Source organism: Metopolophium dirhodum, chromosome 2 (assembly GCF_019925205.1).
Source record: "Metopolophium dirhodum isolate CAU chromosome 2, ASM1992520v1, whole genome shotgun sequence".
Lineage (NCBI taxonomy): Eukaryota > Metazoa > Arthropoda > Insecta > Hemiptera > Aphididae > Metopolophium > Metopolophium dirhodum.
This window is the reverse complement of record NC_083561.1, coordinates 9,670,196-9,687,952: the sequence shown is the minus strand read 5'-3', so window position 1 is coordinate 9,687,952 and position 17,757 is coordinate 9,670,196. Positions and strand designations below refer to the sequence as shown.

Sequence of the window (17,757 nt, the reverse complement as noted above, 5' to 3'; positions counted from 1 at the left end):
ATGATATTATAGTATTATATTAAATCATCATCATCATTCATCACAACATCGGGCGGCGAATCAGATTCACAATATTGCGCTTCAAATGCACACCTAAATATTATAATACTATTGTACCTACATATTATTATATTTGTAGATAATAAAAAAGTACGGGCGTGACCAAGGACTATAGATAACACTTTTTTTATTTCTTTCCCCATAACAACACACACACATCGACCGTCATCATCATCATCATAATAATAATAATCATAATCTTCGTCATCGTCATCAATAACAATGACGGTGATCATCATCGAAAACAATAAAAACGATAACGGGAAAACAGTATAATATTATTCACCAAAACCGTGTAGATTTCACTTGTCGTTTTTATGAATGAACGAACGGCAAAGTGCCCCCCACCACCGGCCGCACTGCATTATTATATTATTATACTATTATTAAAGACCGCAATGATGGGATGGGTTATGTGGAGGAGGTAGTGGTGACCGGCCTGCGATGTGCGTGCGATCAGTTATAATAATACTAATAATAATAATAGTAATAACAATATAATATAGAATTTAATTAATGATCCTTTATTCGCTACAAAACGAGCGCGTTCGAACGCGTCGTGTTGTGCGTTGTTTTTTTAAAAACTTTTTTTATTATCCGACTGCTGCTGCGCTTTGGGTACATTTTCCGGACATTGGCATCATCTGGCCGGCACGAAAAAAAAAACACTTGCACACGAATATAATACACACTATAATAGGTAGGACGCTGCAGTGCACACAATAACAATATCATATTGTTGTTATTATTATCTATATGAGTATAATATTATGTGTGTGGATTCTGTAAATTGTTTATAATAGGCAGTGCATACTGCATAACCGTAATAACTAATAATACATTGCAAAGGTCACATTTTTAAATTTATTTTTTAAACATTTGTTCACACCGTTACCGTTTTCGTATGTATTTATATTTAATACCTTCTGGTATTCCTTAGATACTAAGATTTCTTTTTCTATATTTGGATTTCATAATAAATTATTATCGTTTATTGACGTATTTGGCATCGGTTAATATGGAGGAATATAAACGATCTCGTCCGAAACACTTGACGAGCCAGGGGCAGCATGCTGCGCATCCAATAGTATACTTATAATTAATTATACATATACCATAATACCTCTAATATTATTACCTGCTATAGTAGCAAATAATACGATTTATAGACAGTACCGGATCTAGGGGGGAGGGAGATCCGGAGCCCATGACCCGGGCGCTGATCAAAGGGCGCAAATTTCAAATTTTAAACTCATAAAGCATAGGGGCGCTAGTATTATATGTTGTACCCCGGGTTACATAATTTGTAGATCCAGTACTGTTTATAGATATAAAAATACCATAATTTGTCGACTTACCGTGTTTCCTGCGGGATGACATCCATTGGATTGGTGGAGACGGTAACGAGCGGCTTCTACCCGGCGAAGGCTCCACGATAGAGCCTGGAAATATATCCCCGGGAAAGAATCCGATACCTATAAACAAATTAATTTTTATTTATAATTTTTATTAAATAAAATATAATAGATTTATAATGAAATAAATAATTTTGTAAAATTTGTTTATTTTTATCAATTAAATGTATAACTATTCAGAAAGAAACATTAGTGGTAATTTTGGGTACTTATCGATTTAAAACTAATGAAAATACCTCTAACAGAGTCCTTACTATAGATAACCTAAATACTATAGATACCTAGATTTATATTACGAAAAATATTTTAAAATATCACTTAATACTTAAATAAATAAGCTAAATAAGACTTAATGATCAAAAAGATTGTAAATGTTTATTCTGATTTTATTTGTTAAATTAAATTTTAACAATAAAAAGGGTACAAAAGCGGTACTGCTTTGTATGTCGTCAAGTGGGTCACTGTAATAGATGTGTTAAATTTAAATTCATTAGATATATTATCATTTATCATTATATATTATGAAAAACGTTCTGAGCGGAGACGGTCTATCAGCCTATATCACGATTCATGAAACTTCATCAAATATCCATAAACAGCTCAAAAATATCAATATATTGTGAAAATTACACAATTTATAGAAAATTATAACATAAATATTTAGTGTATTTAGTGAAAATGTCTAGAAGCTATGGTTATTTGTTTTTGAATAACAAGAAAATATCAAAAATCGTCTGAGTAGAAATTAATTTACAAATATTAAGGATTTAACGATATTTTATGAATATCCAATGTCATAAAAATGTGAACTTCAAACGCTCATAAAAAAATAATGTGACTTTCCAGTAAACTGTTTTTATATATAGGTATTCAGAATCTTTTATTACATTTTCAAATCTTAGATATGAAAATAAGATTTTTTATGAATTTTTAACTACAATGTAATTTGCAAATTTTCGCAATTTTGACGAATTTTGCCAAATTTCTAATTTCAGACGCTCATAAAAAAAAAACATTCTGTGTTAATTATACAATACATAATATAGGTAATTAATGTAATTCCATAAAATGAGTAAATTAATATGACTGTATTATATTATGGCATAAGAAATATAAAAAGAAGAAAACATAACAATAGCATTTTATTAATCCAGCTAAAATACGCAATCATAATTCATATAAGTTGAACAGGATTAAATAGAGATAAAATAAATGACAAATGGTATTTGGTAATTAAATAGGTACAACGCAATATGCTACTCTATAATAAGACTATGATCTCGAGAGACTAATTTGTACTCGACACACTCAAAATCATAATCAAATATAACACATCTTTTATAAAATCCATCATAATATTATATTATACTATACTAAGTATCCGATTAAGAATTAAGTAGGTGAATAATTACATTCGCACGTCTTTACACAATATTGTCGATAAACTTATAACAGTTATTGTATAGATAACAAATTTCAAAAAAATTAAATCAACAACTACGGCAACAATATTTTAATTTGAAAAATAATTCATTATTAAATTAAAAATAATTATAACTTTAAACAAAAATACTAAAACTAATTTTAAATTAATTGTTTTGTTTAAACTTAAGATAAACACATTTTGTTTTTCCTAGAAATATACAATATACTATAGCATAAATTATTTTTACTGTTTTATATTTATACATGTATATAAAAATATAATACACCATAGTACTGATCTTATGAATAGGTCAGTAGGTAGAAATAGCCATGTGTTATATAATGAATTTCGTGTCTAGTACCTAATATATCTTGTGCATTCATAGTAAAATATAATATAAGAGCTTTCTGCCTTTATGTATATTATCCATTATCGGACACTTGAACGCGTATATTATACAATATTTCATTCACGATACATCACATTTAAGTGTATAATTAATTTTTCTGGTATACTCATCATCTTAAATGTATGGTTGTTATTCAGAAACGCAATGAGGTCACGCCGAACCACTTTTCAAAAAACAATACAAAGACAATCCATGGATTTCAGGCCTCAGGTGACATTTATTTTCAACATTTTCAAATTTGTTATTTCACGCACGAAATGAGTTTGGACTTTTGCAGCTTTGTAAAGTTTACTTACACATAATACCTGAAGCTTTAGCTCGATTAAAAGCGTGCGTCTATATACGAAATTTACTGATAACACGGATTGAAGACAATCTGTTTAATCCATTTACAAAACAAACGAAAAATTAATTAAAACTTTCACAGTATTTTTATATTAAACGAATATTATATTATACATACTACGGAGATTATAGGGCTATATTTTATAAGTATTCAGAACCAATATATACCGATCAGTATATCTTCACACTGGGCATTAAGAAAACTCCACTTTTTTACGACAAACACGTTTTAAAACTAAAATGATCGTACGATCAAAGATGGGCGAGACAGAGCTAATTATGACTTATGAGGCAATAGTTTTTTGAACCAATAAATATGATATTAGACTTATTAGTTATTAGAGCGCAGCTTTTAATTACTTGAAGCAAAAAAAAATCGTCATCTATTTTGGTTGCTACATATAACACTTTTTGGTGTTGTTACTTAAAATAATATTGTGTCAAATTGTAGTTTGGATGATCTTTTCAGCGAGGTGGCTATGTCAAATAATACTCATTAAATATGTATTGATATAGGCAGTGATTGAATTGGAACAAAAATAGAAGGGGGATGCCAAAATATAAAAAAAATTGAGTACTCGAATATTAATTTTTTTTATTGATTAGGATATAATTATAAGGGGCACTTTAAAATATTTTTTAAAAAGAAGAGGTACTCCTCCACCCGCGTCACACTACAATTCTAACACTGCAAATAGGTAGTAAAATAGGTACTGCAAAGTGCAAACCGAAAACTAAACTGGTTTGTATATTATAATACATTACTATTTATTTCATACGAAGATTTTACATCAACAACACACGGATTTCATCAGAAACTCGCAGGTTTTTGATTGTTTGAATCTAAATAACAGTTATACTCGGAAGCCATCGCATCTATTTGTTATCTCCATCCGCATGTATACAGTATACACCTATGTGTGTTCAACTCGTGTCAAATAATTATTCACGTGGTGGTGCAATATGATGCAATACTGCAATATACCTACATTATAATATTATAATAATATATCTAATATTAAATGTGGACTGGAATAATGCAGAGAAATATTATATTATATTATATAATATGACATCGTTTACAACCGGAAGTGGCAACTAATATTATTTCGCTACGCCCGGACGAGTAAATAATAACATAATATTGTAATACAGCGAATAACTCACATGCGTGTTATTAGTATTACGCACTATCATAATAATATAGTAGATAATAAATAATATTGTAATAATATCATTATTCATTTCATAGTGATGCGGCGTGGCGCCGCCGACCCCGTCGATCGATTACAGGCACCGCATTTATCACGAGCGATGACACCAAAAAATTTTTTTTAGATATACTGTATTTCACTGTATTACACTCGTCCTCGTCACTTCCCGTCCTCGTTCTTATTCGCAGCTATCGATAAAATATAATATACGACAGAGCGAACCCGTCGACACGAACCAGCCCGCGAAATAGGTACAAGAAGACGACGGCGGGTCTTCTCTGCAGCAGATATATTACCCAATGCCCTGTACCCAATAACGCAATAATCATCGTGCACGTGTACGAGTTCTCAGGCGCCCGTCATCCTGCCATCCTGCGTGTTCATATTATTATATTTTATAAAATATAATATAGTACAACACCGTCGTCATCATATAAATATTCGTAACGGGGGCGTCGTTGACGGCTGCACAGTTTGCTGAACGTGGTCGTCCTATTTTCAACCCGCTGCAAAACGCGACTCCGCGACCCGCAGAATTATTGTTGTTCGATTGCGATAACCATTTTATCATGGCACATTTCCTATTGTAATGTTGTAGGTATAATCTGTACAAGTGCGTTGTACATTAATTATACAACATAATACAATTTACGCTAGCGGGTTTATTTCGTATGTTTAGTTTTCTGAAGCCCGTTTGAGTAAGTTCTATAATAATATAATATAATAATATACAAATATGATAAAAACCAATTTAATATAGGTAATCATAATCATAAATTCATAAATAATGTAAATAATATAACTATCGGCTAATATAACCTCTCCTTTGAGTAAGTCACTGCAATTGTGCAATGTATACGTGTTCAATTTGAGTTCAATAATATTATATTAGCCTATATATTACTATTTTCTAAGCAAATACGATCATGTTTTTATATGTGCCATCAAATGAATATATTTTACTATTTTATAATACGGTAGGTTGAATTATTTTTTGCCGAAAACATTGCATTTATTATATTATTCATATTTAATTAATAATTATTATAATAGTATGTATATTATAATTATACTATTGTTATTAACTTTTGGGACATTACCGATTTACCATAATCCGGTTTGAATAGGTTTTTGTTATAAGTAAACAATAGCATATTATAATTAATATAAAAGTTTAGGGAAAGTCAGTGTATATAAAATATAATATGTAAAAGTTTCACGAAAAATATTTTTGAAATACAACAAATAACTCAAAATTTAAACTTTAGAAAAAATCAAGTTTATATTTTTTTGGATTGTATTTTTCCAGTATACTTTTGAGGAGCCATGTATTAGATTTTCAACTTTTTTGACCAATTGAAAATATACTCGATATTTCTAAAATATATATATAGGTATATGTATATTGTATAATAATATATATAAAAGGTCTATAAATAGCTCAAAAAGAATCAAAATATTTTGAGTATAAACAATTTGAAGTATCTATGATGGTTATTCGTTTTTATTTACAACGAAAAATACAATTAATTTTGTCAAAAACGGCTTTTGCATAAAACTTCCCGTTTGCTTTATTTTAAAAGTACTGGGATTTTTTAACTTTGACTCCCAAGGATTTACCAAGTAGATTCACTTACCGACTATAAATGAAATTGAAGTTGAAAATCAAATCATTTTTTCTACTATATAAACCGTGTACAGAGACACCAAAAAGAAAACCACACACATCATTATAAAATCAATACATTTATAGCTCCGCTAAGAATCGAAAAATATGTATGTAATCCATTGCGAATTTCGAATTTCCGCCGCAAAGTTATTGAAGTATAGTTTATTCTGTATAGTGATTGATTATAACTTATAAGTACTAGTATTTGATGTTTATAATCAACGATTTAGTGTATACTAAATACATTATGATGAGTGATGACGCTTAAATTCTTCACCTCATTATATCGGTCACTAGGTCCCGATGCTAACAAAAAAAAAACGTCGACGTTTCAAATTAAGCAGTTTGTAATAATTATAAAAAAAAATGATATGATATTTGTACTGTTTATTATCATTATAATTTTTTTAAGTTTTATTTTTTTTTTAATGAAATTTTGCAGCGCCATCAGCGCTTTCATGTTACACGGTAAATGTTGCCTCCGACTGGATCCAGGTTTATAGATATAAAACTTAACAAACCATTCGAAACATGCGTTGCAACCCAAAGGTTTTTGAAATGCTAGTATCAGTTATAGAGAGTTACATATAATTATCGTAAATACGTATTTGGGCTGCGCATAACAAAAATCACTGTTTCAAATACAAGAACAATTTCGGACCGAATATAGTTTTTTCATGTTTTCACACTCACAAAATGTATATTTGGCAACAAAATAAAGTTTCGATGAGCGGATTATTAAATCAATAGTTGTGTCAACAATCTGTCTTAATCTTTTCGTAAACTTTAGATATTCATTACTATAAAAGCAAAATAATAATAAGAAAATAGTAGTAAGAAATATAACTTTTTTAAAATTAAATTTCGATTTGTAGTTTGTAGTTTGTAACCTCAAATAATGTAAAAATATTTTTAAAAACTTTTAAATACTTTTCAAGGTAATGAGTTACGCATGTCTATACTGCTAAAAGATAATAGTAATGCGCATATCATTATAATAATGCACAACGTATCATATTATATTCATATCACAGATGTGTTGAATGGTACCATAAAAGCTAGTTATATAGTTTTCCCGGAAAAATAATTGTTAACGCGCTTTTCGTTTGTCACACTTATTATTAATATTATTATACACATATCATAAGGATATGTATACGTAAACTATACACGGATACACCTCAACCACAGTCAACACATAAGTGGACCGTTTTAATCGAGCCCATATTATATCATGACCTATATAAAAATATATTGTATTCTTTATGTCATCGTGGTTTCATCTAAACGCGCTCAAAATATACGACCCCTGTAGCTCACAGCATCGACTCCACAATTATTACACCGACGAAGTCGATACAGATATATATATTATTTACTACGACGTACCACGTACCTAATACCCAGTATAGCTTATTATAACGTTTTGGTTCGTTTTTAAAATTACTTGGACGCCGACACGGAGTGTGCTCAATGCTCACACACGTCCAGAGAATATCGATCCATATTATATAACTCTACAGAAGTCTAGAAAGTAGAAACTTTAACCCCTAGAAGACCGTACATGAAAAGTTTATTGTTTGAAACCATATAATCGTCTATTGACATTTCATCATTCATCACAAAAAATTCAACAACAGCCGTCGATGTGGTCGATTTCTTTTTTTTTCACATTTGAAATTTAAATAATTGTATAATATATTATTATACCTATATCTTTATAAGTGTAGGTAGTAAGTATACCCATATTATAGAGGTACCGGCATACCACTTCCCTATTTTCATGCCCATTGCCAACATATGTGTACATTTTAATGTACTTTTAAAAACTAAAGTTAACTTCGACATATTATTATAGTTTGGCTGCATCGATCATTGTCCGGTTTGGCCAGTTAACTACGTTGCGTCGCTGTCGTCTATTGGACTCATAAATAGTCGTAAAGGCAACTTTATAACACGGGTACAACATTACTAAACAAAATATGCAATATCTACGGCTACAGTGCTACTATACTATATTATAATATTATGTGTTTATGATAATATGAATACATTATACATAATATATTGTACATTTGTACGTTGTAGTTGTACACGCCGCGGTGTCTATAATATCTATTATGCACTTATACAACATGGGCTCTGCTGTATTGTTATAATATGTCAATTGACTCCAATTGCCCGAGGTCGCGACCAGATTCATATTTAATTGATCCAAATACGATTCTCTGCCCTTCTATGTAACATTAATAATAATAACAATAATAATAACAACGTGCGCGATTGTATATTATATTATTATAATATTTTAGTATACGCGCTATGTATACGATTCTTGGCGCGCATACAACACAAATCGTGTTCAACGATACAAAAACAGACGCGGGGACGAATGGTCGAACTGTGGAAGAGGTCCTGTACTCCTGTCCATACTTTGACGAAAGCGAGATAAACAAAAACCATATATTATAATTTATTAATGATATATGATACATTGATATTGATACGCATATTATATTCTAAATATTTTGACGTGTGTATATAATATTAGGTATACGCACAGCTACACTCTCAAGAGTTTTTTGTTGTGGTCATCATTCGTTCATAAATTATCTTCATGATCATATTATTAATTATTAATATAGGTATCCTATGGTGCCCTGTGTGCTATGTATGTATAGTACAATACCATTATATACACATAATATTATATGTAAATGTGCGTATGATTGTATGTTTTGGATAACGAGCCTAAGATCAGCCGAACATTTCAACCCCCCCCCCCACGATTTCCACGGTCCGGTATGCAACAACCGGAAGACCCACAATTTTCCGGTGTATACAACACGCACGCAATTTACACACATAATCAATTTTAGTAACTATTATAACCATAGTATATATACGTACCTATTTATGAATATTTGATTATAAAGATATTGCTTTATATCGTAATCGCATAATTGCATAATCGTTCCGAGCTTATACAGCGTATAGTTTTGTGTACTTTTATTTTTTTAAGAAACAAAGTTGAAACCATTATATAAATGATAAACACATAGAGTTTATCGTTCTTGTTTTTGAAATCCGGTAATACCAAACAAACCTTTAAAAAATTAATAATATCTGCTGAAATTAAATTAAAAAAAGGTGGGTAAGTGGATGTCACTCTGCTGTATAGTAGGTCACAAGTGGGTCACTGTAATGGATGGTGTTAAATTTGAATTCAATGCTATAATATCATTGTATAAGAAAAACGATTCTGAGCGAAAACGGTCAGTCAGCTTATGATATTAATAAGTATATTTGATGATATTATTGTGAATAAAGTAATTTATATTTAACATATTTACGTGGAGCCTTGTTTGAAATCTTCAATCCTTAGCTACAAAAGTTGAACATTTTATAAATTTTTAACTACAAAATAATTATTAAATTTTAAATTTGATAAATTATGTCAAAATTTGAACTTTAAATGCTTATAAAAATATATTGTGTCTATGTATTTTTAATATTTTTCAACTGCTATTGTAACAATTATATATCAGGAACCTTGCATTAAATTTTCACGCTTTTTTACCCAACAAATAAAATTTTATTGATATTTATAGAAAAAAAAAACAAAAAAAATTGAAAACTGACAATGTCCATAAACAGCTCAAAAAAAGTCAAAATATTTTCAAAATTGTATGGTGTATAGAAAATGAAAAAATAAACATTCAGTAAAATGTTCATGTATCTACAGTTATTCGTTTTTGAATAACAATAAAATAACAAAACCGCTACATGAGAAATCAAGTGAATATCCAATATTGTGAAAATATGAATTTCAAATGCTTATAAAAATCTAATTTGACTTTCTTATAGACATTTTTTTTGATAAAGATAGATAAACTTATGGATAATCTTGTATTACATTTTCAAATCTTAGATTTAAAAAGAAATTTTTTTATGAATTTCCAACTCGAAATAATTTGCAAATTTTCGTCATTTTTACGTATATTGTCAATATTTGAACTTTAAATGCTTATAAAAAAAACTGTGACTAAGGATTTTTAAAATTTTTCAAATGTCGCAGTAACAATATAGTAGGAGCCTTGTATTAAATATTCAAGCTTTTTTACCCAACAAATAAACTTTTATTGACATCCATAGAAAAAATAGTAATAAAATTGGAAACTCAAAATGTTCATAATAATATCTATAAATCGGAATATATACCCATTATAATATAAGATATGGTAATTTGTTTTTTTTTCTTGAAAATTGTTGGTAACAATAACCCTAGGGGGAATTCGGGAGGGCTTTGGGTATTCAGTTTTCATATCACCATGCACATATTATAAAACTATAATAGGTACCTTATATACGTTTAGAATAGTTATAGTTTTTCTCAATAATATTGTCCGATGTAAATAATACATCACGGTTGAAATGCATTATATTGTTAAATTTAAATAATTGAAAAATCTTAAGCACTATTCTGAATGAATGGTTTGATCTAGTATGTTTTCTAGTAAAAATAAGAATCATTATAGATCCTAACAACTTATGAAACCTATACGTAATTTTTCATTAATTGTAAATTGTAATCAATTATTCAGAATTCTTGACAGCACCATGGTATTTGGATTACTTTATTTAAATAAATTCAATTCGCAGAAATTCGTCAGCTCACATCATAAATAACATAGGTATTATACGTACAATTTCGACAGAGTAAAAACGTCACACATATATACGCCGGCAAAGAGTTTTATTCTTGTATAATATGGGTATATCTAGTATATATTATTATTATAGTCTTTACAGTATTGTGCCGTGCATTGTTGTTGCAGTTATCGTTATATTATTATATATCATTAATTATTCATTATACATCAATCGTCCGAGTTTGTCGAGGAAATCGGACAGAACACTATATGGCTTTGTCGACAATGATATCATAATAAACGCATGTACCTACATCACTTGTGAGTTGTGACCGTGTGTAGTGTGTACCTACATGACGAATGATCGAGAGATTCGAAACAACTCCACACTAAACTATATGGAAAAAAAACCTACAGACAGCGTAACGTAGTATAGCAGTATGAGGTCATTTGACAAAATTCCAAGAAACTCAGCTTTTAGCAATGCTAATGTCGTATAATATATTGTATGATTTTCATGTTTATTGCATTATTTTAAACTTTTAAAGTCTATAATGAGCGCGAAACATCTAGTTATCAATTAATTAGACTTCCGGCATTTTTAATAGGCAACGGTCCCTATATCTGACACCAACGTCTCCCTTGGTTAGTACGCCTCTGCGTATTGGATACATTATATACATTTATAATATGACACTGACGGTTTTGCAAAACAATAATATGGACCTAAATGTATCGGTCGTGCGTCAAATACCGACGATTGATGATTTCGACGGAAATGTATAATAATATTGTATTATATACGCGCGATGTGCTCTGTGACGACAGGAACACAAAAGCAAAAACGTCATTCGTCACAGACGGTAATGCTATACGTATATCCCTCATTGCCCAGGAGGCTATCGATGACGTCCGTTAGTCGACTGGCAATCGAACGGCGGACGCGTTCGTTCCGGACATCCGGACACTGTCGAGGAAATTAAAAAATAAAAATAACAATTAAAAATGACATCACACACTGGGGGCCGAGTAAAACTGCGACGAGTCGTGTAATAATGTAATACGAATACTGTAAAATATACGTCATAATATTATATTATATTATTATAAAGCGTAAAAAAACGTTAGAACGCCATTCCGTAATGCGTGTTCGACGAATATACAATATTTTAACGAACGTATTATTTTGAAAAGTCGCATAATGTGTTTACATAACTTGACGACCAAAATAAAATGTGCTACGATATAGTTGGATAACCTACTTTTTTTTATGATTTTAAAGTTATACCTACCCAGAATAAGTATTATATTGCATTAATATATTGGCAAAGGATAAGATATCGTGATGCACATACGATAACTACAAGATATATAATAAATTACAATTAAATGCATTCAAAATACAACAATGACGTCAATTTTAGTTTGTAATATTTAAAATAGTTTTTGTTGATGTATATAATCTGCCATACTATTGGCACAAACCCATTAAATATCAACAAACTTATATTATAGATTATTAATATTATTCAGAAACAGCACATCATCATCGTATATCGTAATTATTATAATATGAGTAATATAACTTTCGCATACTCGTACTCGTCATATGAAATTACTGAGAATTAATTTAACACAACTTTTATTTTGCGCATAAATTAATACATATTGATTTTTGTCGATATGCAGTAGGAACAAACGACTACAGTTTATATTAATATACCTACGTTTAACTGAATACGGATTATGGAATGTAGTGCACTCGTTTTTACAAGGTACTACTACGGTATATATATATATATAAATATTTCACATAATATACTACTAGCATAATATGCTGTAATACATTGCCAAAATGCAAATGTATAAGTATAATTAAACACAAAGTGACGTCACTATAATATTGTTTTCGTAAAGAAAACCGACTATGCATAGTTAGTTTTTAATATATTCGCTTCCTAATCTGAAATATAAGATCAAACATTTTTCCCGTATCAATTGGATTACGTTTTATATGTATACCTACGAAAATACAAAAAAAAAACCATTACATAACATATTATACTATATGGGTGCATAATAATTTTTTTTACCAAATATAATGATTTTAAACACACTGTATGCCCAAATAATAAAAAAAATCAATTAAATAATATATACATGTATATATTATAGATATTAATTTAAAAAAATTTTTATATATATATAATAATTAAGGAGACACCCTTATCACATTATTATGTCGTATAGATTAGATATTATTACATAATTAATGTGATACGTCCGTTTACGCACGTGATTATAATGACGCGGGCTCAAGGCGAGTTCCGATATCTTTGCATGTGTGGACATAATATGTATACATACGCGAGTACGTATGTTGGACGCATATTATTATAATACATATATTATGTTTATGTTGGCGCCATCTCTATACCTTCTCTTTAAACGTTCCCAAGTGCAACAACGGTTCAAATAATAATTATTATTGCTATCGAATAAACACCAGGTGACCGCGTCAAGGTTGCTCCGAGATTGTTGACCTATGCATTCCATTGCTAATTTCAAGAGAGCTATAATATAATACATCCACGAGCGCGCGTTGCAAGCATTCGTGTTTGACGGGGGACAAGTTGTAGAGCGAACCGATATTATATACACAATTTATTGTAAGCAATGGTTTCCCCTTGCTTGTCCTTTTCGTGGTTACGGGTTTTCACTGCAAGTATAGACAAACTGCTGCACTAGCTGCACTAGCTGCACGCAATACTGCACAATCATAATCTCGTCAATCGACTTTGGGCCGTACTTACATTGTCCGGTTAAGACGTGTCTGATAACGCTAACTGGCAGAATTCCTATTGTGATAGAATTCTGCTGGTTAGTCTTAACCAACACTTAACCGGACATTGTAAGAAAAGCCCTAAGTTGTTCAAAGATTGGTATTACCGGTATCTGTGTCGTACTCTGTAGTCTGCACAATAACTTATTGTACCGTACAATGATGACTTTTTTTTTTTGACGAAATGGGGCGCATCAAACTTGTCTCAGGCGTCAAATGAGCTTGTTACGGCTCTGATTGTACGCATCAAAAAGCCAAAATACCTGTAGAACAACTTAAGCAAAAATTGTGGGGCTAGTGTAGTAGTGTGGCTAAAATCGTCGGATATATTATGAGGACGCTACACCATTATGTGTTGTCTCCGTCTTACAAATGTAAGACATAGCAAAAACTGTTTTGCGCGGGTAAGAACCACTCAGGCTGTAATCTCAAGCTAAGCAACCAAATTTTCATACTATCAAGAGAAGAACATTTACTGTGCAACGCTTTTTTTTTTATTTTTTCGATACCACAAATATAAAAAAAGTTCTTACTGTTTAAAAATTCATTATTTTCGAGTTTTTAAAACTTGAATAACTTTATTTTTAGTTCTGATATCGAAAAAATAAAAACATTTAAACATTTTAATCATTTTCTACAAAGACTTGAAACTTTGATTGATATTTTAAATAAAAACAAAAATTATTAATACAACAGGACAAAAAAATATTACTTATAGGCACGTACATTTCAATTATTATAACTGTTTAAGAGGACGCTACCCATACATTTGTTGTCTCCGGTTTGGACACGCACGACATAGCAAATTGTCGTTCAATAGTGTGCTGTTAGTTTTGATACTATAGTGAATTTACCTATTATAAAACTTTTAGGTAAGAATATTATCTATGCTTAAGCATTGCTGATTTTTCGAAATTTTCATTTTCAAGCAAGATATGGGTATGTGAAATAAAAAAAAATTAAAAAGGCTCATATCTCGCTTGAAAATTAAAATATCGAATAAAAGCCAACGCTTAAGCACAGATAATGTTATTATCTAAAAATTGATAATAGGTCAAATCATTCTAATATTAAAACTAACAGCACACTATTGAGACTAGTGAACGAAAATGTGCTATGCCGTACGTGTGTAAGACGGATACAACAAATGCGTGGGTAGCATCCTCTTAAATGAACGATTGGTGTAGAATGTTCACCGTTCACCTTTAATCGGTATCAAATAATCAAATATATTAAATAACACTGACCTATTTCATATAATGAAACTAATAAAAGCTTATTTAGGTATATATAATATATAACTAATTTATAGCAGTATTGGCCCTATGGTCTATACTCCGTGTGTAGTTTTCTCCTCACACGAATAATACTCGACTATTTAATTATTGAAAGTTATATTCATGTAGGTACCTACCATAAAATATTTATAGCCTTAAACTTAATTACATACATGATTTATGACCATATGAAAAATAATTTAATTATAGATACATACGGACTAAATCATTACTAAAACTCAAGAGTTGCATAATTTTTTAGTTACATAATTAGTGAATACACACTCTTATTCAAAGCACGTTGCTCATTGTTATTTGTTAGTTAACTTATAATTCTTAATAGTATAATGAATAAACGCTAAGAGAATCTTTAGACATACAATTAATAATATAATAGTATAGTAGTATACATATTGTATTATATATAATTCATTAATACACTACCTAAGTAAAACTTGAATAATATAAGATGATTTAATATATTATATGTATTTATGAAATAGAAAAAGAAAAAGAAAAACTCTTTGTAATGGATGTCTGAAAGGACGTGTTATATTTCCTGTTCTTTAAACAAGTAATTAATTATAGACTGAAAAAATATTTTTTATAGACGAGAATAGTAATGGCTCTTATCCCTGCACTATAGATTAACCATGAAATGTCATTCACACGAGGAGTAAAGAAACCCCGTCAATCAACAAACATACAGTTGTATTACTTCACATTACAGACATCTTTAGGGATTTAAATATCCCTGACTGAACACGGCACACGGTTCAAAAACACATGAAAAAATAACTTAGATCTAGTCTATTTCGAAAAATTGTAATTTGTAAAACAATTTACTGATTCTTGAAAATGTAAAGTATAGTCTAATGATCAGGTATTTTCAATAATATTAAAATATTACTATTTACCAACTATATAATATTATAAAACGATACATTGGTAGAAAAACCATCGACATTTCCATTAGCAATTTATATGAAAAAAACATTTTCAAAAATTCATATTCTAAATTTCTAGCTTGGAATAATATGGAGGTAATATAAATTAAAGACGACTCAATAGTTTATTGCTTAGCTTATTATTAATTTAATGTTGATGAATATTGAACAATGAGTAAGAAATATTCACCAAAGTACCTATGTTTGAATTATCACGAAATTATTGAAAATTTTAAAGTTATGAAAAGTGATCTTATCCGCCATGGACTGTGTGCATATTGTGTTAAGTGATGTGAAGCCAAGCCTATTGCATGGTACTGAAATATGGTACAAAATATGATTCTATACTGCAAGAATGTGCATCTCGAAGCCAAATTATTAAATTATGAATTTTAAAAAGAAGTTTTAATATCTTAAGATGTTTTAGCTCATGAAAGTCAAATATTTTTTTGTTTATTTAAATGCTGTCATTTTTACAGATTTTATTATTACTATTATAATTAGAAAAAAAATAGTATATACATTTTTACAAATACATTTTAAAAATCAAAGACCTACTCATGAATACAATTATAATTGTTACGTTTATGATTTGAATTCTTAATTCAGGATATATTTTTTTCTAAAAACATAAAGATGAATACTGCAATCTTAAGGATATCAGATTTAAGTCGATTTTTAATCATTCGTTGTATCTGTCTCCAGTTATTTGTGTTAACATCAAAAATATGTACAAAATAAATTAAGAAGTGGACGATTGTTAGATTAGTCATTGTAATTGTGTATATTTTGTGTTTTTGTTAGGTACATAGTTCAATAAACTGAAACAAAACGAAAAACTATAGAAAAATAGAATAATTTTAATTCGGACGAAGTTGGGTAATACAGCTATATAATTAATAAATATAAAAGTGAATGTTTGTTTGTTTTTTCTTCATCTATAGACACACACACAACAATTATTACCGGACCATTTTCAATAAAAGTTTCATCAATAGATCCATTGAGACTCGGGGAGGATTTATAACTTCGTTCTACAACCCATATTGGTCGCTATAGGAGGGTGGTTTATACATGAATTTAGTTCCAAAATTTGTTTAGTTTATTTAAATGGTCGCCATTGATTACAGATAATAAAATAGTTATTAATAGTTATAGTTAGTATTAGTTATGGATATAATTGTCTAATAATATTACGAATAAAGGTATACAGGTTGCCCATCGGCATCTGACAAGGCGTGAATAAAATGACTACCAATAATTAACCAGTGGCACTCTAAGTGGCAGTATTACAATTAACCGATTATAGATATTATATAGGTGTAAAATTAGTTCTAAATGTCGACACATATGGTTGAGTGTTGAAATATAGCGTTAGGGGTTAATTTATTAACAGCTGTTTTATATAGCCACTTTGTAAATCAATCTGAAAGCCATTTATTATAGTGCGATGTGCAACCTGTATATCTTTAATCGTGATTAATACATAATATATACAAAA

General features: G+C 29.6%; 1 protein-coding gene across 1 annotated transcript in view; it reads right to left on the bottom strand.

Annotated features, from left to right (window-relative positions):
* Nucleotides 1-17,757, bottom strand: part of LOC132937953 (dual 3',5'-cyclic-AMP and -GMP phosphodiesterase 11-like) — an 89,551-nt gene that overhangs the window by 43,408 nt on the left and 28,386 nt on the right. The window contains exon 2 of the mRNA XM_061004590.1: nt 1,419-1,535. Within this exon, the coding sequence (XP_060860573.1) occupies nt 1,419-1,535 (117 nt within the window). The remainder of the gene's footprint in view (nt 1-1,418; nt 1,536-17,757) is intronic.